The sequence below is a fragment of the Marmota marmota genome, unplaced genomic scaffold (genome assembly GCF_001458135.2).
Source record: "Marmota marmota marmota unplaced genomic scaffold, marMar, whole genome shotgun sequence".
Taxonomy (NCBI): domain Eukaryota; kingdom Metazoa; phylum Chordata; class Mammalia; order Rodentia; family Sciuridae; genus Marmota; species Marmota marmota.
This window is the reverse complement of record NW_026000103.1, coordinates 3,560,724-3,587,257: the sequence shown is the minus strand read 5'-3', so window position 1 is coordinate 3,587,257 and position 26,534 is coordinate 3,560,724. Positions and strand designations below refer to the sequence as shown.

General features: G+C 31.8%; 1 protein-coding gene across 1 annotated transcript in view; it reads left to right on the top strand.

Moving 5' to 3' along the window:
- The window catches only part of Cntln (centlein), a 311,560-nt gene that overhangs the window by 224,351 nt on the left and 60,675 nt on the right, over window positions 1-26,534 (top strand). The window contains exons 18-19 of the mRNA XM_048783891.1: window positions 1,106-1,193; window positions 1,278-1,501. Coding sequence (XP_048639848.1) covers window positions 1,106-1,193; window positions 1,278-1,501 — 312 coding nt within the window. The remainder of the gene's footprint in view (window positions 1-1,105; window positions 1,194-1,277; window positions 1,502-26,534) is intronic.

Here is a 26,534-nt window from a genome sequence, read left to right as displayed (position 1 = left end):
TTTTTTTTTATTTTATTTATTTTTTTTTTTTCAATTTGTTCTTAATTTGATCTTATGCTTCATCAATAAGTTTTGCCAGTGATTAAATTTGAATCCTTAAAAATTTGTCTTCTTTGAAGTACACTATTCACTTTTGTATAATTTTACTTTTTTCAATTTTATAACTATTTATAATATTTATATATAGTTATATATAACTATATATAATCACTTTTGTATAATTTTCAATTTCCTAGTTTTTTAATATCTTGTATACATAAAATGGAAGTAAATACTATAAATAACTTGTAACTTATTTATATCTCAGCCAAAAAAATAGTAATAAACTCATTATTGTTTTAGATTGTGTGAAATATATACCAAGTAAAGAAATGTCTACTTTTATATTAGCCTTTGTAATTATAAGGTCATTTAATCTGTTACACCTGCTGATTGACTGATGATTATAGAGATTACCAGTTTGCTATGTATTAATTGATTGAGGATTTTCTTTAGTTGCAGCCATTATGGGCAGCTTAATTAATTTATAAATGAAAATAACTCATAACATCATTCATATAGTAAGAATGTATTAAGTACTTTGATTAGATCTATGCATATTATTGGTAGTCAGAAAATAAATTGACTAAATTATAGCAAGTATTTAGAAAATATTAGATTCCCTCACTATCCCTAAAATAATTAACTATACTTAATCACTTCCCTTCTTTTCTTTATAATTTTATTCTATTAAAGTTGAGGTTAATTTCCTGTTTTTCAACTTTATGAAATCTAAATTGTCTTTCTTTCCTTCAGTATTTTGCAGTGTTAGTTCATTTTCATTGCTGTGGATAGTATTTCATTGTTCAAAGATACCACAGTTTATCCATTCTACTGTTAAAATTAGGTTTTTGTTAAGGAATTTACTCCTAATTTATCTTATTTATTAAAAATAAATAATTTTATTCATGCACTCCATAATTGAAATGTGAATTATAGAATTTTATTGTCCAGAACTCATATGTATTTTTAAGTAAAGAGACATAGTACTTATTATGTTGGTTCATTTGACATATTTATTGAATAATAACCCATTTTTTTCTGAAACTTTCAAATTTAGGATATTTTTCATTATAATAATGCAAAAAAACCAGCATTTCAGAAGAAGAATGGTAAAATACCAAAAAGTTCACATACAGTAGTTCCTACCAGAGGTAAGAATACATGTGAAATTAACAGTATATCTTTTAAAATTTAATACGATTTTAAAGTATTATCAACAACATTATTTTTAATAGTTAACAGAGAAAAGTACAAAAATGTAACTGCCCAGAAATCAAGTACCAACATTATTTTATTACGAGAACGAATTATATCTTTGCGACAACAAAACAGTGTACTTCAGAATGCCAAAAAAACAGCAGAATTGTCTGTTAAAGAATATAAAGAAGTTAATGAAAAGCTCCTCCATCAACAGCAAATATCTGATCAGCGATTTCAAACAAGCAAACAAACAATAAAGGTAAAGAGTACTTTAAGGTTGAACTATAACAGATGATTACAAAAATGGTATTTTGTTTTACATGTTATTCATATTAGTGTTAGGCATGTGTCTGAGTTAAAAAAAAAACAGGTAGTAATCTAGAGTAGTTCATTACTATTATATTTATAGTATAATTACTAGACCTCTTTAGTAAGGTCCATATTAAGGGATTAACTACAAGAGGGAGGGAACTCCAAATCACTAAGTCTCTTAACTAGCATTTCTTTCCTGCTTAGGTTCTTTTTCCTTCTTTTAAACTTTTTAAAATATTTTCTATTATGTTATTACTTAGTTTTGAAAAGCAGTATTCATAAATGCATTTAGCTTACCCTTTTACTCATGCCTAAAATTTTGATTTATGATTATAAATTAGATTATTAAACTAGGATATTCTTCAGTCACTCTTGCAAATACTAGTATAAAATGAGAAGGTTTTAATGTAATTATATATCTTAATGTGTCCAATAACCTGTCTGTGTTTCTTTTACTCAGGTGAAATTTTTTTCGGCTTAATTTTTAGGCACATTACACCTTTATCCTAATTATCATAAATTACCCTTTATGCAAGTAAAAAAGAAAAGACTGTTTCTTGGTTCTACATTCTTAAAGATACTTACTTATATGTGAAATGATTTGTTGGAAATTTGTTATTTTACACAGAAAATATCATCATATTAAAAAGTAATTTTAAATAACAATCACATAATTTAAAATTCTAGTTAAATTTTCTAATATCTAGTGCTTTGATTCAAACAATACTTACACATTTTTTAATTATAAATGACTACTGTTATACTAGAAGTACTAATTAGAATTACATTGTGACTTCATTTCCAGGGTAGCCTTATACCTACACTTTACCTGTATTCTAAAATTACACTGAAAGTTTGAGGACTTCACAGGTTTGGCCCTTGGGAATTCTCAAGTGGGACATCAGATATAAATGAGCTCTGTGTTAAAAATTTAGAGACAGTCACTGGTACTACAAACATGGTGTTGGGAAACAGAGTTCCCAAAATGATTTGATGAACCTATATTTATTTTACCTGGTGATTTTTTTCTTTTTTTTTTCTTTCTCTCTTTAGTTTATTTTTCTTCATTTCTTTTGCTTCCTTTCTTCTTTTTTTCTCCTACCCTTCCTTCTTACTTCCTTCCCTAGTTAAATGATATTTTGTTTCCTGTCTCACCATGGTAGAAAAAATATGTATTTCTAAGTTTGTGTGTGTGTGTGTAAATAGCTTAATGACATGAAAGTATTGTTTAAAAAAAGAAATAAAAACAATTTTTAAGCCCAGTTAGTCTTTAATGTACAGTTGAGAATACGACACAGACCATCATGTCATGATTAATGAAAAGTCATTTCCAGTGAGAGTAGGATGGAACAAAACTCAACAGACCATTCCAGGAAAGAAAAACAAACCTAACTTCTCCACTTCGTTATAGTCATGCATAACATAACATTTTGGTCAATGACAAAAAACATCTATAACAGTAGTCCCCCAAAATTATATTTCCTAGTGATATTATAACCATCTTAGTTGTTTGTGTAAGTACACATTGTGATATTCACACAATGACAAAATCACCTAACAATGTGTTTTCAGAATATATCTCTATTGTTGAGCAACATATGACAGTACATCAAAAACATTTAAATACTTCAATTTTTCTTAAATAATATAGTAGAACATGACTAGTAAAAATAAGTTCTGAGATTGTCAGATCAGAATTTTTACAAAAGCAATTTTCCTTGTTCTCTTTGGAATAGGAATTTCTTTTATTGAGAGGTTGAAGGAGAAAAAAGGCAAAAGAGTACACTAAGGATTTAACTTAAAAGTGTATAAGAAATACATTGTTTTCATTCTTGGCAACAATTCTAATTTCATTTCTTGTAGGTACCATACATACATGGTAGTTGCAAGTAAGAAATCCACACCATAGAGTTTGACTACATTATTTATTTATTTATTTACTTACTTACTTACTTACTTACTTAGGTACCAGGGATTTAACCCCAGGGGCACGTAACCACTGGGTCACATCCCCAGCCCTTTTTTTTTTTTTTAATTTTATTTAGAGAGGATCTCACTGAGTTGCGTAGGGCCTCACTAATTTGCAGAAGCTCTCTTTGAATTTGTGACCTTCCTGCCTCAGCCTCTAGTGCATTGGAATTACAGGTCTGCATCACCGCACCTCGCTTCAACTACTTTAAAGTAATCATCAGGTGGTATAAGAATTACTGAAGTTAATACATAGGTCATATGCATTTTAGAGAGGATATGACATAAAAGATCAAATGAGTTGCTTTCACATGCATTCCTCCTGGAACCCTACATGGGAAGTTATCTGCAAATCACTAAAATTTTAACTATTTCCAGTCTCATCTATTGCAAGATGAATGTCATGCATTTGCTACCATTATACATGTAGCTTACATTTTATTGTTTATATGTAATTATCCTTTTCAGTGCAGCTTTTTTAAATGTTCGAAAGTAAAAAGGCATCTAATAATAAAGGAAGTGCTTCTGGAAAGGATGAAAATCATACTTTAGTAATTTGTCACTTCAAACATATTTATGAACTCAAATGTAATTAGTGACTAATTAAAGTAAGATTTCAGTTGATATTCTATACACATGGAAAAAAAAAACCCAGCATGGTAATTAAATTTAAAATTCCCTACCGATAAAGTAATCTCTCAAATCTTACATAGGTATAGACATTAGAGAATGCCTGCAAAGGGGAGCTGGCATCTTATCTTTCAGATTTTCTATTTCTTAGCTCATAATGTTAGTGGTTTGCTTCACTATGCTGTCCTCATTGCCATCCAGTTCCCTAATTAGATACCTAAAGACTTGGGGCTATCCAGTCTTGCACTGGAGTCTCCTGAATCATGAACTAAATAAACTTTCTTAAGTGAGTTGCCTAAGATTCCATTTTAGTAATGTGAAGCTTGCTGATGCACTAGGTTTTGTTTTGTTTTTACTTTTTATTTTTTAGCATTTTACTTACTCTAAAGATATGAATGATGGATAGATAATATTTTACAAGTAGGAGCTAAGGAGTAAAGCAGATAAATGGCAAGTTTGTGATTCCCAAATGCAGGTATTCTAAATGCCATTGTATGATAATCTAAACTTATATTGACATGCACTATATAGCTTTATTCTGAGCTTTGTTCTATACATTGAAGATATAATTGGCCTTGATAAGCTATTTCCAAGACAAAATAACTATAAAACTTATGTATTTATTTCATATTCTATGTTGTTGCCAGAGTTTTGAATATATAAATAAGAAATATTAGCCCCCTTTTAGTATGAGGAAAATGTTACACATATATAATGTGTAATTTTACAGATTTATTTATTAATGTTTCCTAGGTCTTACTAATTTAGACAAAACCTAGGAAATAAAAATATTTTGATAGACTAGGCATTCAAACATGAAATATTAACTTTCCTGTAGTGGATTTTAGAAAAGAGATGCATAAAATTTTAAACCATGCATAAGAAATATCCTTATTTGGTAGAGTGCTTGCCTAGCATGCACAAGTCCCTGGGTTCAATACCCAGCGTGCACGCGCGCACACGCGCACACACACACACACACACACACAAAAGAAATATCCTTAATTTCATTCCATCCCCCAAAAGAAAACTATTACTATTTTGGAATATATACTTCCAGTGTGTATTTTAGAAATATAAAACATAGTAACCACCACCTGCCACACTATCTTCTTCCAACCTCTCTGGAAATACTTAATACGAAGAGTTTGTATTAATTTTCTGCCGCAGTCTGGCTGGGCACAAAATCACGAGCCACTCAAGCAGGAACAAACTTTATTTTTTGAAACTGCCGCCAATGCTCCATTGGCGCCCGGGAAGATTTTCAATTGACCCACACCGCTGTTCTCCCAGATCCCAAGAGCAAGTTCTTCCTCCGGAATTCCCTCCTACCGCACTTCCCCAACCAATGGGAACTCTCCAGGAGTCCTGTAGCAGGCCTAGGTGGACAGCAGGAGTCCAATATCCATATGAATGCAAATCTTAACATAATCATATCATCTCAATGGCTTGCTGGCGTCACCTTTCAACCAAAAATGCCATGCATCATATTACTTGGCTGTGGCTCTTAGCATCTCCCCCCTTCTGTTTAATTAAGCAACAAGCAATGTGGCTAGGGACCGTGCCTGTTAGGTTTGTCCAATTCAACATATGGTTCTTACCCGTCATGGGATGAACTGACCTCTAGGCGTCAGCCTCCTGTCTTAGATTGATACCACTGCAATTGGATCATACCCCTCACTGACTACCCGTCCAGCATATAGCCATAATTGTGGATAGGCCTATGCACCAGTGGGGGGGTGAGGTTCTTTGCCTCACCTCTGTTGGCCCCCAAAATTAGACCATCACTAGTAGAAGGGAGGAGGATACAGAAATGCCACGACACCAAGGCAATTGACAGCTCCTTAGGAAAAATTGCATCACTGGTGACACATCAGCAAAGATACGCCAGCATTACCATAATTTGCTGCATCAACAGATAGATCACAATGCATACAAATAATTTTTAATTTTTACACATATTGGGAAGTGCTTTATTACATTAATTTATTGTAATATTTTGTTTTAAAACCAACTAAATTTGGCTAAATATCACATTATATTTAATAGTTAACCTGTTCATACACATTTAAATTGTTCCCAGGGTTTTGCCTTTACAGAGGCTCTACATTTAATCTTTATATGTGTTTCCTTGAACCCCATGAGAGTTCTCTTACGTAAAAGTACAGAAGCAGGATTGTTGGAGGATGTGTATTAGACATTTTATATTTTTATTGCTTGGCAAATCACTCTCTAAATGATTCTTCCAGTCTTACTCCCTTTACAAGGGTTTCCTATTCTCTTCATCAATTCTTGAATATTTTCAAACTTCTAAATTTCATAAAACTGATGGTAAGATATATGGGACTTAGGATCTTAAAATAATTCTCCATTACTCTTTCATTTCTCATTATTTCACAAAACAATCATACTTTACTGCATTTTTATATGCAAGTTTATTTTATGAATACTTGTTTAGAGCCAGAGAGTATAGCTGTTATCATAATATGAATTCAAATTTAAGTGGTTTCTCATTTCTTAATTTCATCCAGTTAATAAATTTTTTAAAATCAATATAATTCACATACTGAAAACTTTTACATTTTTTAAAAAGTACAGTTCATTAATTTTTAGTGTATTTTCAAAGTTGTGCAAGCATTGCTATCAATACTAGAATATTTTCATCATCTTATAAAGAAACCTCATTATCTATTAACATTTGCCCTGTGTTCTGCTCTATTCTGATCACCTGGCAATCACTAATCTCATGTCTGTGTATTTGCATATTCTAGATATTTTTTATAAAGAGAATTATATAATATCTATTCTTTTGTGACTGAATTCTTTCACTAAGTGCTAGGTTTCAAGGTTCATTCATTCTGTAGCCTGCATTTCATTCGTTTTTATGGCTGAATGATATTCTGTTGTATATATGCATCTCTGTTTATCTATGAATCTATTGATGGTTATTAGATTATTTCCACTTTTTGACTATTCAGAATAATGCCACCACAAACATTCATGTAGAAGTTTTTCTGTGGATGTATATTTTCATTTCTCTTTGGTATATACCTAGGAGTAGGATTTTTTGCATTACGTGGAAAGTTTAGTTTTAACCTTTGAAGGAATTACCAGACTGTTTTCTAAAGGAACTATACCATTTTGCACTCAGCAATATATGAGAGGAGTTCTGGTTCCTCTATATCCTCATCAACATCTGTAATTTGCTTTTAGTTTACAGCTGTCCTTGTGGGTTGAAATGGTATCTCATTATGGTTTTGATTTGCATTTCTCTAATTGTTTCAAGCATCTTTTTAGTGCTTATTGGACATTTGTATAAAATCTTTAAACAGATGTCTATTTATATACTTGGCCTGTTTTTCAATTCAGGTTGCCATTTTATTGCCAGCTTGTAAGAGTTCTTTGTATATTTTGATACTGGACCCTTTCCAGATATACTGTTTGCAAATATTTACTCCCATTCTCTAAGTTATATCTTTTACTTTCTTGTAAAGTTTGATACACAGAAGATTAGAATTTGTTGAAATCTAATTTCTTTTTTTCTTTGATTGCTTGTGCTTTAAATGTTGCCTAACCCAAGTTCATGAATATTTGTATTTTCTTCAGAATTTTATGGTTTCATCTTTTATATTTAGGTCTGTGGTTAATTTTAAGTTAATTTTGTGTATAATATAATGCTCCAGATACATTCTTTGACATGTGGATAACCAGCTGTCCCTTCACAATTTGTTAAAAACATAATTCTTTCTTTATTGAATTGTGTTGGCAATCTTGATAAAAAAAAAAAACTGTTGACCAGAAATGTACAGGTTGATTTCAAGACTGACTGCTATTCCATTGGTCTGTATGTCAGAGCTACACATTCATGGCAACCATAACTGTATAATAAGCTTTGAAATTTGGACATAACTCATACAGTTTACTTTTCTTATGCAAGAATTTTTGGACACAATTCAATGTAATTTGGGGTTCAGTTTGTGAATTTTTGTAAAAAAGCAGTTGGGGTTTGGTAGGGATTGCCTTGAATTTGAATATCAGTCTGAAAAACATTTCTATCTTAACAATATTTCTTCCAACTATGAATATAGTATAATATCTTTACATTTATGTCAGTCTTCTTTAATTTTTAATTTTTTTCAAATTTTATATTTTTCAGTGTCCAACTCTTACACTTTTATATTAAATTTATTCCTAGTATTTTATTCTTTCTTTTTCTTTTGTAAATTAAATTTCACTTTCAGTTTGCTCACTGTTAGTGTATAAAATTGATATTTGTACATTATCCTGTAACTTTGCTGAATTTATTAATTTTAATAGTTTGTTTTGTAAATTCATCATTATTTTATTTATATGTCATATGCAAACATATATAAGTTTACTTCCTCTCTGGTGTGAAGACATTTCTTTTCTTTTTCTAATTTTCCTGGCTAAATCTCTAGCACAAGTCCAAGTGATAAGAACAGAAATCCTTATGGTTTATCTTAAGGTGGTAGCATTCAGTTTTTTGCCATTAGTATGTTGTTAGCTATGGGTTGTTTGTAGATGCCCGTTATCCACTTGAGGAAGTACCTGTCTATTCCTAGTTTGTTGAGTATTTATAGTTTATTGTTTTTATCATGAAAATGTGTTGCATTTGGTCACATTTTTATACCTATTAGGAAGATTATGATTTTTAAAAATTTGAATAAAATGGTATATTTTATTATTTGATTTTTATATTTTGAACTAATATTGTATTCCTATTATAAACCCCATTATACATCATAATATACATCCCTTTTCATCTGTTGCTGAATTTTGTTCTTATTTTGTAGAGGATTTTTGCATTTGTTTTCATAAGTGTTATTCTGTGTTATTTTTTGTAATATCTATAACTGAATTTGGCATCAGGGTAAAATAGGCCTTATAAAATGGGCAAGGAAGTATTACTTTCTTGTTTTTGAAACAGTTTATGAAGAATCAGTGTTAACCTGAAACATATAGTAGAATTCACAAAATAAGCCATCTCATCTTGGGCTTTTTTTTGTAGCATATTTGATTACCAACTCAATGATTTCACTTATTATACGTCTATTTAGACTTTTTTTCCCTTTATTCTTGAGTCATTTCTGGTCCGTTTCTAGGAATAGATATATGTTTTCATCTATTATGTATAATTTTGTTGTCATAAAATTTTTCGTAGTATTCATTTATAATCTAAGCCATGGAATCCTTATTTTTAAAAAGAATAAAGATTAAATAAAAGTATTTACATGAAAACTATAAAACTGTAAAACATATTATTGAGACCATTTGGTGCATATCAAACTATTTAAAATTTCTCTACGCAACCCTGGAACTAATCAAATCTTGTCACTTTCTAAGTAGTGTTTATTCAAGAAAATCTGTAGGTCTCAATAAGAACAGAAAGTTCTGTGGTGTATTTTTAAAAAACTGACACAGGAAAATCACAAATATTTAAATGTGCTGTTTCAATACATGTGTGCATTATATAATATTCAAATCAGAGTAAACATAGATCTCCTCAAATATCAATAGAAAATGGTGATGGAAAAAAATTGATTTTCAAGAAAAATTAAAACAACAGATTTCTTGAAAATCATATTAGTATAAACTGGGTATGGTAGTGTGCCTCTGTAATCCAAGCCATTTGGGTGGCTGAGGCAGGAAGATTTTGAGGCCAGCCTGGGCAACATGGTGAGACCCTGTGTCAAAAAAAACAAAACAAAACACACACACACACACAGTAGAAACCATAAGAATAATATTTTTAATGTGATAAAAGAAGTGCATCAGTATAAATTCTCTTTCCAGTGACACTATTACTAAGCACATGCTCTACCACTGAGCTGCACTCCTAGCCCGCTTCAGTGAAAATATCCTTTAAGAATAGGATCACAAAAATAAATTTTCAGCTCCTGAAATCGAAGATAATTACCAACTAGCTCATTTTCACTAAAGGGTGCTCTTTCATCAGAGGAAACACGATATATTATAATCGAAGTTGACAAGCAAAAAAAAAAACTGATAAGTATATTGGTTTATAAGCAACTGATTTGTGGGTTATAGTTTCTAAGGTGAGCCTTTAAGTAAGGTGCTTACTGTATATTTTCTTTAGGTAAGTTAAATAAGTTGCCCTCAATATTAAGTTTAGTTAAATAATTCTTTAGAATCTATTGAGATGGTCGTGAGTTTTTTTTATTAATTTAATATAATGAATTACATTAATAGATTTTCTGATGCTGATCTATCCTCCTGAGATAAATTCTACTGGTCATAGTGTTTCTTTGTAATCTTTTTAATGGCTTCAGGATATGTAGTTATATCTGTGTTTCATTTTTTTTTTTCATGTTTCATTTCTGGTATTAGTAATTTGTCTTCTCCCTTTTTGTTTTTCTTAGACTTCTTCAAGCCATCAATTTCACTGATTTTTTTTTCAAGAACCAGCTTCTTGTTTGTTTTTGTTTTCCTCTTATCTATTGTACTGATTTCTGCTTTTAATCTTTATTTTTTCTTTTTTGCTGCTTGCTTTGTATTCATTTTGTTATTTTTCTAGCTTCTTGATCTTGGAACCTAGAATCTTCCTTCTTTCTTTCTTTCTTGCTTTCTCTTTCTTGCTTTCTTTCTTTCAGAATTAAGCCCAGGGCCTCAAAAATACAAAGGAATTGCTCTACCAAAAAGCTACATTCCCAGTGCTAGAATCCTTTTTTCTGATTTAACTTTTTAGTACTACAAATTTCCCTTCCCATTATTACTTTAGATGTATTTCATGTATATTTTATATACTGTGTTTTCTTTTTCATTAAGTTCTGTGGATTTTTAATTTTTTTTCCTAAAATGTCCTCTTTGACTTGTGAATTACTTAGAATGTATTATTTAATTTTCAAGCATTTCAAGACATTTCTGTTGTTTTCCTGTTCTTAATTTTTTATTTTATTTCATCATTGCCAGAGATAATTCTGTCTGATTTCACTCCTTTTTAAAGTCATTGAAGTTTGTTTTTATGGCCCAGGATGTGGTCTTCAGTGAATATTTCAGGAACATTTGAATAAAACTATGATTTCTGCTGTTGTTGAATAGAATATTCTAAAATATGTAAATTAGTTTTTTGTTGATTGTATTCAGGTTTTTTATATCTTGCTTACATATAGTACTTCTATCAATGGCTGAGAGTTGGCTGTTGACTGTAGGCATTACATTACACATACAAATTATCGTAGTTTACTAGTTTCAGAATTTTATCATTTCAAGTGAAGTATAGAAATTAGTTAAATTCTTTAACTCTCTCTGTATTTTAAATAAAATTATTGCATACATTTCCTTTATGTATATTGAGCACTATATCAGATGGTGTTATAAAATTTGCTTACATATCAAAATATGAATTAAGAAAGTCATACCTATTCTAGTGGAATTCTTTCCTTTGTGAAGTCTTAGATTCTAAATGTTACTCTTTCTGGTTAATGAACTTTAATCATTCTTTAAGGTTAAGTATACTAGAAACAAATTTTCTTAGTTTTCCATTGTCTAAGGATGTTTTGTGCAGGCTCCATGGCCCACACCTATAATCCCAGCAACTAGGGAGGCTGAGACAGGAGGACCAAGAGTTCAAGGGCAGCCTCAGCAGATTAGCAAGGCAGCTAGCAACTCAGGGAGACCCTGTCTCTAAATAAGATGTGAAAAAGGGCTGGGGATTCTGCTGCTCAGTGGTTAAGCACCCCTGGGTTCAATCCCCACTACCCTCCCCCAAAAAAATGTTCTTAAGAATATAGAATTTGTGGTTGCTTTTGTTTTTTAAACAGTTAATTTTCTAGAAAAATGTCATGCCAATTCCTTTTTGTCTCCCATAATTATAGATGAAAAAGCTTACCACTCAAATTGGCATATATAGGTAAAGCATCATTTCTCTCTTGTGACTTTCAAGATTTTTTTTTTGTCTTCAGTTTTTTAAAGTAGCTTTCTTTAAGTACAGTACTTCAGTCATGTGTAAATTAACATTGGGGATACTTTTTGAGAAATTCCGGAGTGATTTCATTATTGTACCTACACAAAGGAAGATGTCTATGCATCACTAGGCAAAATATTCTCTTGTGGGAACACTGTCCTGTGTGTGGTCCATTGCTGACCAAAGTATAACTATGCAGTGCATGATTGTGGTCTCTTTTTTTTAATTAATTTTTAATTTACATATGCCAGTGGAATACATTACAATTCTCATTACATATATAGAGCACAACTTTTCATATCTCTGGTTATATACAAAGTATAGTCACACCAATTCATGTCTTCATACATGTACTTTATATAATAATGTCCATTACATTCCACCATCATTTCTAGCCCCATGCCCCCTCTCTTCCCCTCCAATCCCTCCGCCCTATCTAGAGTTCTTCTATTCCTCCCATGCTCCCTCTCCCTACCCCACTATGAATCAGCCTCCTTATATCAAAGAAAACATTCAGCATTTGGTTTTTTGGCATTGGCTAACTTCACTTAATATTATCTTTTCTAACTCCATTCGTTTACCTGCAAATGCCATGTTTTTATTCTCTTTTATTGCTAAATAATATTCCATTGTGTATATATGCCACATTTTTTTTATCCATTCATATTTTGAAGGGCATCTTGGTTGGTTTCACAGTTTAGCTTTTGTGAATTATGCTGCTATAAAAATTGATGTGGATGTGTCCCTGTAGTATGCTGTTTTAAAGTCTTTTGGGTATAGACCGAGGAGAGGGACAGCTGGGTCAAATGGTGGTTCCATTCCCAGTTTTCCAAGAAATCTCCATACTGCTTTCCGTATTAACTGCACTATTTGCAGTCCCACCAGCAGTGTATGTGTGTACCTTTTCCCCCACATTCTCGCTAACATTTATTATTGTTTGTATGCATAATAGCTGCCATTCTGACTGGAGTGAGATGAAATCTTAGAGTGGTTTTGATTTGTATTTCTCTAATTGCTAGCGATGATGAACATTTTTTTCATATATTTGTTGATTGATTGTATATCATCTTCTGAGAAATGTCTGTTCAGGTCCTTGGCCCACTTTGGCATTGGCTAAATTGGGTTATTTGTTTTTTTGCTGTTTAGCTTTTTGAGCTCCTTATGTACCCTGTAGATTAGTGCTCTATCTGATGTGTGAGGGGTAAAGATTTGCTCCCAAGAGGTAGGCTGTCTATTCACCTCACAGATTGTTTCTTTTGATGAGAAGAAGCTTTTTTAGTTTGAGTCCATCCGTTTATTGATTCTTGCTTTTAATTCTTGCACAACAGGAGTTTTAACTGAAATTTTGATTTCTCTGAAAATAAGTAATTAAAAGAATACCTTCCATTTTCCAAGGAGAATATTGTTTCCCTGCATGTATGAAACTAGAGAAACTATCTTCAAAAAATTAATTACTCATGATTTATTTCCCCCTTTCTTATACCTTGGTTCTGGAGTTCAGTGCCTAGATTTCTATTGGGAGAATTCAGTTGTTTTGTGTGTTTATTTGCTTCTAAGAAATCTCTTAGAAGAGAATCTCATTCTGGTCTCATGTGCTTTACAATTTCTGTCCAATAATGCTTTCTGGATTTTCTCTCTCTCTCTCTCTCTCTCTCTTTTTTTTTTTTTTTTTTTTTTTTTGGTGCTAGGGATTGATCCTAGGGTCTCACCTATGCTAGACTAGTATTCTATCACAGACCTACATCCCCAACTCCTTTCTTTCGTTCTTTTAATGAATTTGATTTTATAATTTTTTTGCACTCCAGTAGTTCAACTGGGTAGGCAAAGATTTACCCTACAAAAATGATACCCTTCAAACTTTTATCATTTAAAAATAATCACAATGGCTGTTCAGACTATGATTAAAAGGCAATAGAAGTGTTGTAAAATATGAACTTTTTGGTTGTTTTGTTTCCTCTTATCTATTGTACAGATTTCTGCTTTGGATCATGAGAAGTAATGATTATAGTTAAAGGGTGACTCTTTTTTTGGACCCATTTCCTACATTACCAATCAGGAGGCCAAACTCCTAACATAGTACCACCAACTGCTATTCCCAAAGCTTTATATTTTAATGTAGCTTTGCCTTTAAATTAGGGGATATAGAAGAAGCAAATATATTTCCTTTGTAAATGTTTGCCTATTACTTTCTTGTAATACCTGTTTACTTTTTTCTTTATGAAACCTTTGAAACACTTTAAAAATAGGAACTATGTTTTACCTTCTTTGTATGTTCTATAGTACTCTCACCATAACTTTTATTGTCTATGTTAATATTCATAAAAATAATGCACTTTTTTGCCCTATTATACTGATTCTGAATTTTTTCTGTATTTTAACTGATGGCTCTTTTTTATTTTATGTGTGCGTATGTTCTTCAAAATTCTGTCTTAAACTCATTTCTTTTCCTCAATTTGAAAGACACCTATTCCCTTGCCTGGAAATTCCTTTTGACTTGACTACATGCCCATCCATGCCTCCCTTTTCACTATTAGAGACAGTTTCATTTGATTCTCTATCATCAAAAATTCATCATGTTTCAAACCCAACTAATAAAGTTTTCTTCCAACCATGCCTTCTTCCAAACTAGGACCTTAGAATCAAATTTGACTCTTGTCTCTTTTTGGCTCTGAATTCTACAATCACATTCTATTGTTTTTTCCTCTAATGCCTTCTTCTGGTTTCTCTGTCTTATTTATTTCTTCCCATTGCCTACTGATCAAATATGGATTTTGCTCAAATGTTAATGTCAACATCAAATTAATGAACCTACAGTTGGTTCCCAGTATGAAAATTTCAAGGCCAAAATATTTTTCAAAATTTTCAAGACAGTGCATTGACTTGTTCAGCCAACCTATTCTTATAATCTTCTGTTTACCCACATAAAATCTCATTGTCATAGTGGACTATCCACTCTATCCCCTCTTCCATAAAACTAATATCAGTCTATGCTGATGCATCATTCTTTCAAATCTTACATGTTTGTTTTTGTTTGTTTTGTATCAGGGATTGAACCCAGGGACGCTTAACCACCGAGTCATATTCTCATTCCTTTTTTATATTTTATTTAGAGGCAGGGTCTTACTGAGTTGCTTAAGGCCCTGCAAAGTTGCTGAGGCTGGGTTTGAACTCATAATCCTCCTGCGTTAGCCTCCCAAGCCTCTGGGATTCCAGGTGTGCACCACTGTGCCTAGCTCAAGTCTTACATATTCTTAATAGCAGTAATATTTTTTGTGTACCTAAATGCTAGGTATTATTCTATGTACTGTAGGTACCTTAACCCATAAACTGAAACATTTTTTAATGATTTCATATCTGATCCTATTTTGCAAGTGTAAAAACTGAGGTCATGCAAATAACATGCCCAAGGTCACATGGCTTATAAGTGGCAGAACTGGCATTCAAGATTAGGCAGTCTGATTCTAAAACTTGTGCTCTTATCCCCTGTGGCTTTGATAAAACATCATCAGCTAGTATTTATGCAATGACTTTTTGGTCCTTCTTTCTAGACATTTTGATTTTGTTTTTCTATTGGCTCCTTATGATAACCTTAAAAGGAAGATCTTTTCCTCATATTAAGATATAAAGGATTAAGGCTTAAAAATTGAAATAAATTGGCCAAGATCAGCTAATAAATTGTAGCTCCAGGATTATAAGCAACATGTATTTCTTACTCCTAACTCCAAAATCTTTCTACTTTTCCAAGCTGCCTTTTTATACAAGTTTTCATTTAATAGTTTCAAAGTTGAATATTTATTAGGTCTGTTGCTTCTAGTAGGCAATAATGTCCTCAAACATCATTTATTAAACTGTTTGATAACTCACAGATTCTATCATGATGGAGGGCATAGTACATTTTCAATGTGGATTAAAATTGACTTCCTCACTGACTTCATTCACAGCAAGGTATTAAAGGTGTTGATGTCGATATAGGAGGTCAATAAAAGATGGAAATCATTTTATTTATTTATTTTACAGTGCAGTGGAAGTGTTGGAGAGTTTTGGTTTGAGGTTAGTGACTATCTGTAGTGACTTGGAACTTTCAAGGAAAATAAAGCATATCATTTCTTGTTTGTCACACATCCTACAGGGCTTACTTCACTTACTTATGTTTCTTTTCAGGGGCTTGCAGGTTTTAAAATTTCTGAATTCTGATTTTCACTATGACCCTTTTTGCTTTCTAAAGTAGAAGCATTCTTTTAATCTCCAAAAATATTATTTCTCTTTATTAATAATATGACTAATTACACCAGTATTTTGTGTTTCTAGAGGAAGTCTGACCATATTTCTTAAAGAAGAGATGCTTTACAAACTGTGGCATGGAAAACTAGATTTTCACTCTAGACTATTGCTGCAAAGCAGCCTTTGATCTGCCTCAACCTTAATTCCTCAACTATTACAAATCTAAATGTTCCCAGGACTCACATACAATCTTTAGACCAAAATGTCATAAATATACACTGTTGGTTTATTTTGTAATTAAATATCATTCTGATTCCTTGGTGAACTCTTGATTCCCCTGCTCTTTGAATCAGGTAAACTAAACTTTACAACAGAATATTTTGTTCTCTAAAACATTTTTGGCAATAGCAATAAGAAATTTCTTTTTAAGGACTTGAGTTTTCAAGTTTATTTCATCTTGTGCCCAATTACATTAACCAATTAATCTTAAAATTAGTTTAATCAAGCACCAAATAAAAGACTTTTGCCAAGTGTCATAATCTGAAATTAATTATAACAGAGCATGGCCCATTCAACAAGTGCCTTGGGTTTTAGGTTAATCTAGCATTTATACATTTGGGTATATAAACTACTAAATCTGAAGAGTCTTTTAGCAAATCCCTTCATTCTAAAAAGGTTGTATTTTATAAATCTGAATAAAATTTTAAATATATATTTAGACTTATTTGATTGTTATTTATCTTAAATGGTTAATTTTTTTTACATAACTCTGTTCAAATGATTGAAGGTGTTAAATTGTAGCCTTTTTTATATGAGGAATTGTAGAATTTTAAATAGCCTCATTTACATTTTTGTGATCTGTGTTCACACCTCCAGAAATAACAAAATAGAAAACTACTTTCTTATTGTTCTTCATTGATAATCTCTAGAGTTTTCTTTTACCTTACCCCAATATTTTGTGTAGTACACATTCCTTGAAGGGTATTCAGTTTATATATGTCAGATTCTCTAGGGCCATGGCTTTTGCCAGATGAAGCACTTTTGATTTTGAGGCTGATGAAACACAGTGCAATTATTGATCTGTGCATGACATAGCCTGTCTCTCTCCTGGCAGAGTGTAGCAACATTTATCCAGGAATTTGTGAAATGTCACTCGGATCATGTTCGCAAGGTAAACTGTGCAAAATCCAGGATCTGAGCTAAGAATCCATGTGGAATTGGACGTGACTGTCTTATTCCTATGTCCGATCTTCCAGATGAACCAAGTGATATTTGTTAAAAGAATGTCTGTGTCCTATATTAGACTTTCTAAGAGCTATTATTGTCACTTAGAACACTATGTAGTAGAAAATCATGCTTCTTATATTCTGTTTTCAGTTTCACTTCTGATCTCACTGCAGAAAATACTAAGAAACTATAACCTGAACATCATCGGTTAGAGTTAAAGTCCTTTTCTGTTTTTAATGAAACAGTGTTATAATATATTGCATAGTCTTCATAGTCTTGTATATAGTCTCAGTGATATCTTCATTTTTTGCATCAATATACTTTCAGGTAAGTATCTCTCTTTAAAATATCAACATGCCTAAAAGTGACAAATTACATATTTCTCACTAATGGATTTTATTTAAATGTGAACAATTTTAGAGTTTGATTTTAAGTGACTGAAATATTTTTTTGCACGTGGATAGATGTGTTTGTATTTGCTACAGTGCATTTTAATATAATTTCCATAACACATTTAAAGCACTATACTAATGGGATATTCAGTAATGAATTAAATGTGATCTTTGTCCCTGTATGAGATATTATATGAGAGTTGGATATATATATAACAGTGTAAGGGAATCATGGTGTGTGTGTGTGTATGTATGTAAGTGTAATGCATCATGAAGGTGTAGTGGAAGGAGAACAGTCTTTCATTGCTATCATTATTTAGTGAGGATATTGAAAGAGGTCATATTTGCACTGAGACTTTACATTTGGTATGATTTTTAAAGTTGTATGCATGGAGTAATTCCATTAAAAGAAAGGAAAGCTTAAAAAGATATCAAGGTGAGAAAGCAGTTTGTTTAGAATAGTGGATAATATGGTACAGCTGTGGTTCTAAGGTCTGGCTGTGTATTTTCCTCACTCTGAGCTTTAAAAGATAGCTAGGCCCAGGCCCCACCATAAACCATGTAAGTACAAATATTTAAGTCTGAGAGTGGATCTTGTGTCTTGATAGTTTTTCAAAGCTCTCAGGTGATTCTAATGTACAGTGAGGACTGAAACTAAAGTTTGAGGAAATAGAGATTGAATATAAGCAACTAGATAACAGATTATTTAAATATCAGGGTGAAAGAAACAATAAAGAAGTGGTCTACAAAGTATTAATAGAAGTAGACAGAGTTTTTAAACAACACAAGAGATTTTACAGATTGATGGCAAATTGTATATGAGAAGGTAAAGCAAATGGCGAGATTTAATTATAACAGAGCACGGCCCATTCAACAAGTGCCTTGGGTTTTAGGTTAATCTAGCATATATACATTTGGGTATATAAACTACTAAATTTTTCAGGTTTCTAATTAAAATGTTTATGAAGTTAATGCTGGAAGTATTATATAACATGTTAAATATTAACAGTGGAAAATGACAATAAAGTTAGGTAAAATATGACAAATATCCTTATAAGTGCACATTAGAACTTGGAAAAGAAAAAAAAACAAATGTAAATTCCTTGAGCATAAATCAGTGACAGTTTACTATTGTATCAAAGTGGTAATTTGTCACTGAAGTGGTAATATCCAGTAAATAGTAGAATATTTCAGTTTAAAATTTAGGGGAGAGGACTGGGCTAGATGTATGACTTTTGGAGTCATGAGTATTTCAGTGGTATTTAAAAACTTGGAACATAATGAGATCATCAAGGGAGGGAAGATAAATAGAAAAGAGAAGAAGTCCAAGTCTGAGCCTTGGCCCCTCCCATATTTGGAGGTTGGAAAGATGAGAAAGAATCTGAAAATGAAAGGCCAATACAGTAAAAGTAAAAAAAGAACAAAGAAAATGGAGTACCTAAAAATCCAAGTCAAGAAATGAATGATCAGTTATGTCAAATGTTGCTGATCAGAATGAGTCCATGAGAGGAATTAAATAACAGGAAGAAAAAGAAAGAAATTGAAGGAAATAGTTAAATATATATATATATTAGTTTGAGGAGCCTTGCAAAAAGTAGAGAAGGGAGCCTAAAAATTTAAATATTTAATCAATTGGGTTCAAAAGAAACAATACAAATACTGACAATTTTGGTGCTTTTTAAATGAAGATGACACAACATCTTTAAGGATATACATTGTTTGAACAGGCAAATAAGAATCTTGCTGTCGGGGCTGGGGTTGTAGCTCAGTGGTGGAGCACTTGCCTAGCATGTGTGAGACACTGGGTTTGATCCAGCACCACATACATACATACATACATACAGGTGTTGTGTCCATCTCCAACTAAAAAAAAATGTTTTAAAAAGAGTCTTGCTCTAAATATTTATCAAAAATATTCACATAATTAGGCCAAAAGCCAGATTTCCACCAAATTTAAAGAACTGGAAGTAAAAAAATATTTTCTAGGGACTGGGGTTGTGGCTCAGCAGTAGAGTGCTCACCTAGCATGTGCAAGGCGCTTGGTTGGATTCTCAGCCCCACATAAAAATAAATAAATAAAATAAAGGTATTGTATCCAACTATAACTAAAAAATTTTTTTAAAAAATATTGTCTAACATTAATAAAGTTAGAAACTAATTTTAAAGTTAATATCTGATACAAAGTTAGAGAGAGATACAATTATGATGCTGGAGTCCCCCAGATGGGATTAATGCCTTTATAAAAAGAGAAGACATGGCATCCTTTTCTACTCTGTGGTATGTGAGGATTGAACAAGAAGACAGCCATCCGCAAGCCAGGACAAGTGTCTTCATTGAACAGTAGATCTGTTGGTGCCTTGATCTTGGATGTCCCACCATTCAGATCTGTGATAAATAAATGTTTGTTGTTTAAATCACCAATCTATGGTAATTTGTTATAGCAGCCTGAACTAATTAAGACACCCAAAGAAAATAGAACTATTTAGAACAGAAGTTGATTTTATAGAAGTAAAAATGCAATAGACATAATCAATGAAACCAAAGACTAGATAAAGACTAATAAATTGACAAAATATTAACAAATGTAGATAAAGTCTAGAGAAATTGGAATCTTAAACACTGCTGGTAAGAATGTAAAATGATTTATTTTAGAAAAGAGTTTGTAGTTAATAAGAAGATAAAACATGGCTCAGCAATTCTAGTCCCAGATATGTTGGGGATGAAAATCAAGTCAAGATGGCGCCTGGCAGTTTGCCAAGAGGAGTGGTTTGTGAAGCAACGCCAGCGAGCCATTAAGATGATGAGGATTCCTTATTGGCTGACTGCTGTATCTAGATGATGTTAATTGAATCAAGCTGTGTGTAATTAGTTAGGTATATATACCTCTGCTGTCTGGCAGAGAAGCAGCTCCTGCTATCTCAGGTGCCTGCTACTTTGAGTTCTCACTCAGTTCCTGCTGAGTTCACTCGCAATAAAGTAGTTCTCGCTTCAGCCTTCAAGTTGCTTGTCACCTCTTGGTTATTTAGCCCAGCCAGACTACTGCACAGATATATGCTCAAGAGAACTGTAAATATAAGTTCACATAAAAGTTCATACATGAATGTTCACAGAAACATTATTCATAATAGCCACCCAGTGGAACCTATCTAAAAGTTCATCAACTGTTAAATGGAGAGAGAAAGTGCAGTATATCCATACAATGGGTTGTCATTCAAGAATAAAAAGGAAGGAAAAATGGATACACGTTGCAACATGAATGAACCTTCAAAACATGCATATGGAAGAATCCAGGCACAAAAGATCACAAATAATATGATTCATTTTATATGAAATGTCAGGAAAAGGCAAAATAAACAAATTAGATTTGGTGGTTGGCTAAGGCCAGAAATGTGAAACAAATGTCTTTAAATGGGCATGAGGATTTTTTTCAGGGCTAATGGAAATGCTCTCAACTTATTCCAGGGTTATAATTGCACAGCTTTATAAATATGCTAAAAATCACTCAATTGTGCACATACAATTAAAAACTCTTACCAACCAAGAATACTTAATCTGGCAAAACTGTCTTCAAAAATGAAAGAGAGAAAGGCTTCCCCAAATATCAGAAGCAGAGAGGGTCCTTCACCCCCCAGACCTCTCTTAAAAGAAATACTAAATTGAGTTCAAGTTGAAACAAAAATATGCTAACCAATAATACAAAAGCCCTGAAAGTATAAAACCTGCTGGTATAAGTAAATACAGAGAGAAATACTGGATACTGTAAAACTGTAGTGGTGGAATGTGATAATTTTTAACTCAAATATAGAAGTTGGAAAAATAAACTATAATTATAACTATAAAAATATGTTAATGAATACACAATATGAAAACATGTAACATCTTTTTATTTTTCATCTTTTTATTTACATTAACAAAATGTAAAATTTGTAACATCAACGAAATGTGTGTAGGGAGAAGTAAAAGAATAGAGTTTCTTTTATGTAATTGAAATTAAGTTGTTACCAGCTTAAAATAGATTATTGTAACCACAAGATATTTTATGTAAGCCTTACAGTAATCAGAAAGAAAATACTTTTAAAAGATATGCAAAAGAAAATTAAAAACAAGATGTGTTACTACAAAAAAAATCAATGAAACACAGTGGAATAAAGCAACAAAGGAAAAGAGGGACAAAAGAAGAAGACAAAACAACAGAATGACAATAGTAAAGTCCTTCACTATCAAAGTACTTTAAATGTAAATGGACTAAACTCCTTAATAAAAGGCATAGAGTAGCTGAATATAATAAAATTTGATTCAGCTTTATCCTCTCTTTAAAGAGACTTTAGATTTAAGGATACATTGGCTAAAAGTGAAGGGATGGAAAATGATATGCCCTGCTAAAAAGACAGCAGGGATGACCATATGCTACCTGTTTTCTTCTTTCTGTTACAGAGGAAGTGACATTAATCTGAAAGAATAATCCATTCACCAAGAAGAAAAAAATTAAAACATTTATGCATATAATTTCAGAGCTTCTTGATAAATGAAGCAAGCAAAATTGAAGAGAAATAGATAACATAATAATAGGAGACTTGAATATCCCACTTTCAATAATTGGTAAAACAATTAGAGAGGACCTAATCAAAACTATGAACCAGTTGGACCTACCAGAGTTAGAGAATATTCCATCCAACAACTGCAGAATGTACATTCTTCTCCAGTGCATGTAAAACATTTTCCAGAGTAGATTATGTTAGACCACAAAGCAAATCTTAAATTCAGGAAGATTGAAATCATATAGGTATCATTTCTGATCACAAAGGAATGAAGTTAGAAATCAATAGCAGAAGGAAAACTGAAAATTCCCAAATGTATAGAAGTTAAACAAAACACTCTTACACAACCAGTGGGTCAAGGAGGAAGTCATAAAGGGAATTAAAATACATTGCAACAAGTGAAATTGAAAACATAACCTAAATTTAGGATTGGCTGCAAAAGCAGTGAAAGGAGGGACTTAAATTTTAAGGAAAATAGTATATACTGTACTGTAAACTTAATATTTTATTAAGAAGGCAGATTCTCATGTGTTTTTTACTAAAATTTAAAAAATGCAAAGAATTTTTTTAATGCAGGGGATCAAACCTAATTTTGATTAGGGCCTCATGCACAATAGGTAAGCATTTTACCACTAACCTAAATCCCTAGCCCCAGAAAACTTTTTGATAAAATTAATAACCTGTTCATGATAAAAGTTCTCTTAGCAAACTGGGAATAGCAGAGGATTTTTTTTATTCCGCTATGAGGAATAAAAACAGCCATCATACTCAGTGATGGAAGTTAGAAGCATTTCTTTTTTAATCAGAAGGCATTTTTGCTTGCTGTCTTTGTTTGTATTTTTGATGTTGTACTCAAGGGCCTAACCAGCACATTAAAAAGGAAATGAAAATTAAAAGTATTAGAAATAAAGAAACAAAACCATCATTAGTTCCAGACACCAGGCTTGTCTGCACAGAATCTCAAAACAAATTACTATAATTAATAGAGTTCAGCAAGATTACTGAATATAAAATCAATGTATGCCAAAACAATGGAATTCACATTCACCAACTGAATATGCAACTTAAAAGAAGAAACATTATTTATGGAATAGCAAAAATTTATCTCAGAATGGAAGATGTATCCCAGTTTCAGGGATGTTAAAATGTGAACAGGGAATGTGTTAAAATCATTATATTGTTTTGAAATATACATATATATTTACACACACACACATATACATACATGCTGAGTATAAAGACGTGAGGGAAAAATAAACACCACAGGTATTTAGGATAGTGAATATTTCTGGTAAGTCAAGAGAGTGATTCATAGTTTTCATTTGTACTCATAACTTATTGCCTCAGTTCGGCAGTTAATACATGAGAATTCACTTTATTTTTCATTATTACAAACCTATGGTATATTTGAAATATTTTATTTAAATGAAGAGAAGAAAGAAACCTACTGATGTAAATATCCCACAGAAAGAATGCTGGAGATGGAACAAATCTTTGTAGCAAGATAAGAAGATTGGGAGAGTATCAGCTATATGAGAAGAGCCAGAGAAGGAAAGCAAAAAGAAGCATATGCAGAAACTGAAGGAAAAGTATAAGCATGCTGTTATACAGAAAAGAAAGAAAAATTTTAAAAAGAAAAAAGAGATTTGGTCAAACGTGTTGGATGCCATAGAGGAATTGAAAATAGCTGAGGAGCAGTTGTTGGACTTTACTTATGAAGTTGTATTCATAGGAATCTTGATAGCAAATGATAAAAACTGTACTCAAACTAACATTAAAAAGAAAAATGAAGCTCACAAAATCAAAAGATTAACAAAAGATAAACTTAGGAACTAGCACCAGATACTAATGTCACTGATGCTTCTCTTTACTTCACATTGCTTTATCCCAGACCATCCTTTTCAGTGCAGACTTTACATGTATGCCAGCCAGGTACTAAGCCTTATAGTTTAGAACCTGGAGAAAAAAACGGATTTTTTTTTTCATTCTACTCTTTCTGTCTTACTATGATTTAGAAGATCGTTAATTTTCTACAACTGCAAGAGGAAAAAAACATGTGTTGTCTGTGTAATTCTGAGGTAGCATTTAGGTTAATTTCTTTGTATGCATATTTTCACCTACATGAATAATTGACAGAAGATTTGAGACATGCAGGATACGGGAACGTTTCTATTGGGCAGGACTAGTCTACATATTCCAGTATATTTTGTGTTCCTGTATTTCACCCACTTAACTTTTTAATCATTATGGTACTCAAAAGTATCACAACAGATTTCCAAAATACATGTCCCAGTAGCATGTATTCTTTGAGAACCATTGTTCTAGGAGAATGGCAGAAAACCCAACTTGATAATAAAAACAAAAATAACTCCCAGACTACCCTTTTCCTAAAGATCTATATGAATTATGGTAGTTTATGTAAGTTAACTGAGAACCAGATATTTACCTGACTTTATTTATTGAGTGAGTACTCTGTTAGATCAATCATTATTACTCTTTGAAAGAATGTGATAAACAGAAGATAATTCTAAAATAAAATAAAATAGGGCTGGGGCTATAGCTCAGTGGTAGGGCTCTTGCCTAGCATGTGTGTGGCACTGGGCTCAATCATTATTAAAAATAAATAAAACAAAGCCATTCTGTCCATCTACAATTACAAAGCAAATTAATAAAAAAAAAAAAAAAAGGATGATGGCAAGATGTTCCTATGTGGAATTTTTTTTGTGTGTTGAAAAAATAGCACTTCAATGAAATGTCTGAGAAATATCTTGAATAATATTGTATAAATCCAAGTTATATAAATTTCTTTTTTGTTTTCCTCCTATAAAAAAATGTCTGTTTTATGCTATGAAAGGTATTTTTGGGTTATTTTTTTATATGTTAGCTTTTAGTGGGGGAAAAATCTCATTTTAAATTGTATCAGTATCTTGTCAAGTTCAGGGATTATAAAAACTTATTTTAAAATATGTCATCAGCTGGGACTGTAGCTCAGTGGCAGACTACTTGCCTAACAAGAAGCCCTGAATTTGATCCCCAATACAAGGAACTTTAAATTGAAAAAAAAAAAATCATTTTAAAAAAAATTTCTTGACTCTTACAAAACTTATATAGGAAATAAAGAAAAACTTTACTAAGTTGTTTCTCAAGAATTTTAGTAGGATATATTTATAAATGATCAACATCACATGAATACTTAGTGTTGCTGCTGTTAAATGTGTAATGAGTTGTAGGGTTTTTTTAATTCTCTCACTAGCTTTCATCCAAATAATTTATTTGCAGAATTAGATGTGGGTACTACAAGGAAAGACATACAATGAACCCTATTATAAAATATGTTGATTTCTACGTATTATGACACTATTCACACTTAAGATGTATTTAAGAAATATATAGCTTTTCACTAATTTGAAAATGTAAACTTAGAACTATCTTTAGTCTTTGAGTTTGTAACCCAAAAAGTTGGTAATATTTAATTTAGATCAGTGTGATAATGTACTATTTCTGTAAACTGATTCAAGTATAATTTAAGCTTAGTGTTCGTAAATGCTTTTAGAGGCTTTTTCAAAGGACTTTATCTTATAAAATATGAATTTCAGAAGTATATCATGCTCTATTATAAATTTTTACATGTCAAAAAGTATTTTAATGGGAACTGGGGTTGTTGCTCAGCGGTAGAGCACTTGCCTCTCGCGTGGGAGGTACCAGGTTCGATCATCTGCACCACATAAAAATAAATAAATAAAGATTTTTTAAAAATAATTTAACAAATACCTGCCCTTTGAAATCTGTACAGGAATTTTTTTTTTTAAATTTTTTATTGTTGGCTGTTCAAAACATTACATAATTCTTGATATATCATATTTCACACTTTGATTCAAGTGGGTTATGAGCTCCCATTTTTACCCCAAATACAGATTGCAGAATCACATCAGTTACACATCCATTGATTTACATATTGCCATACTAGTGTCTGTTGTGTTCTGCTGCCTTTCCTATCCTCTACTATCCCCCCTCCCCTCCTCCCTCGCTCTCTCTCTCTCGCCCCTCCTCACTGACATT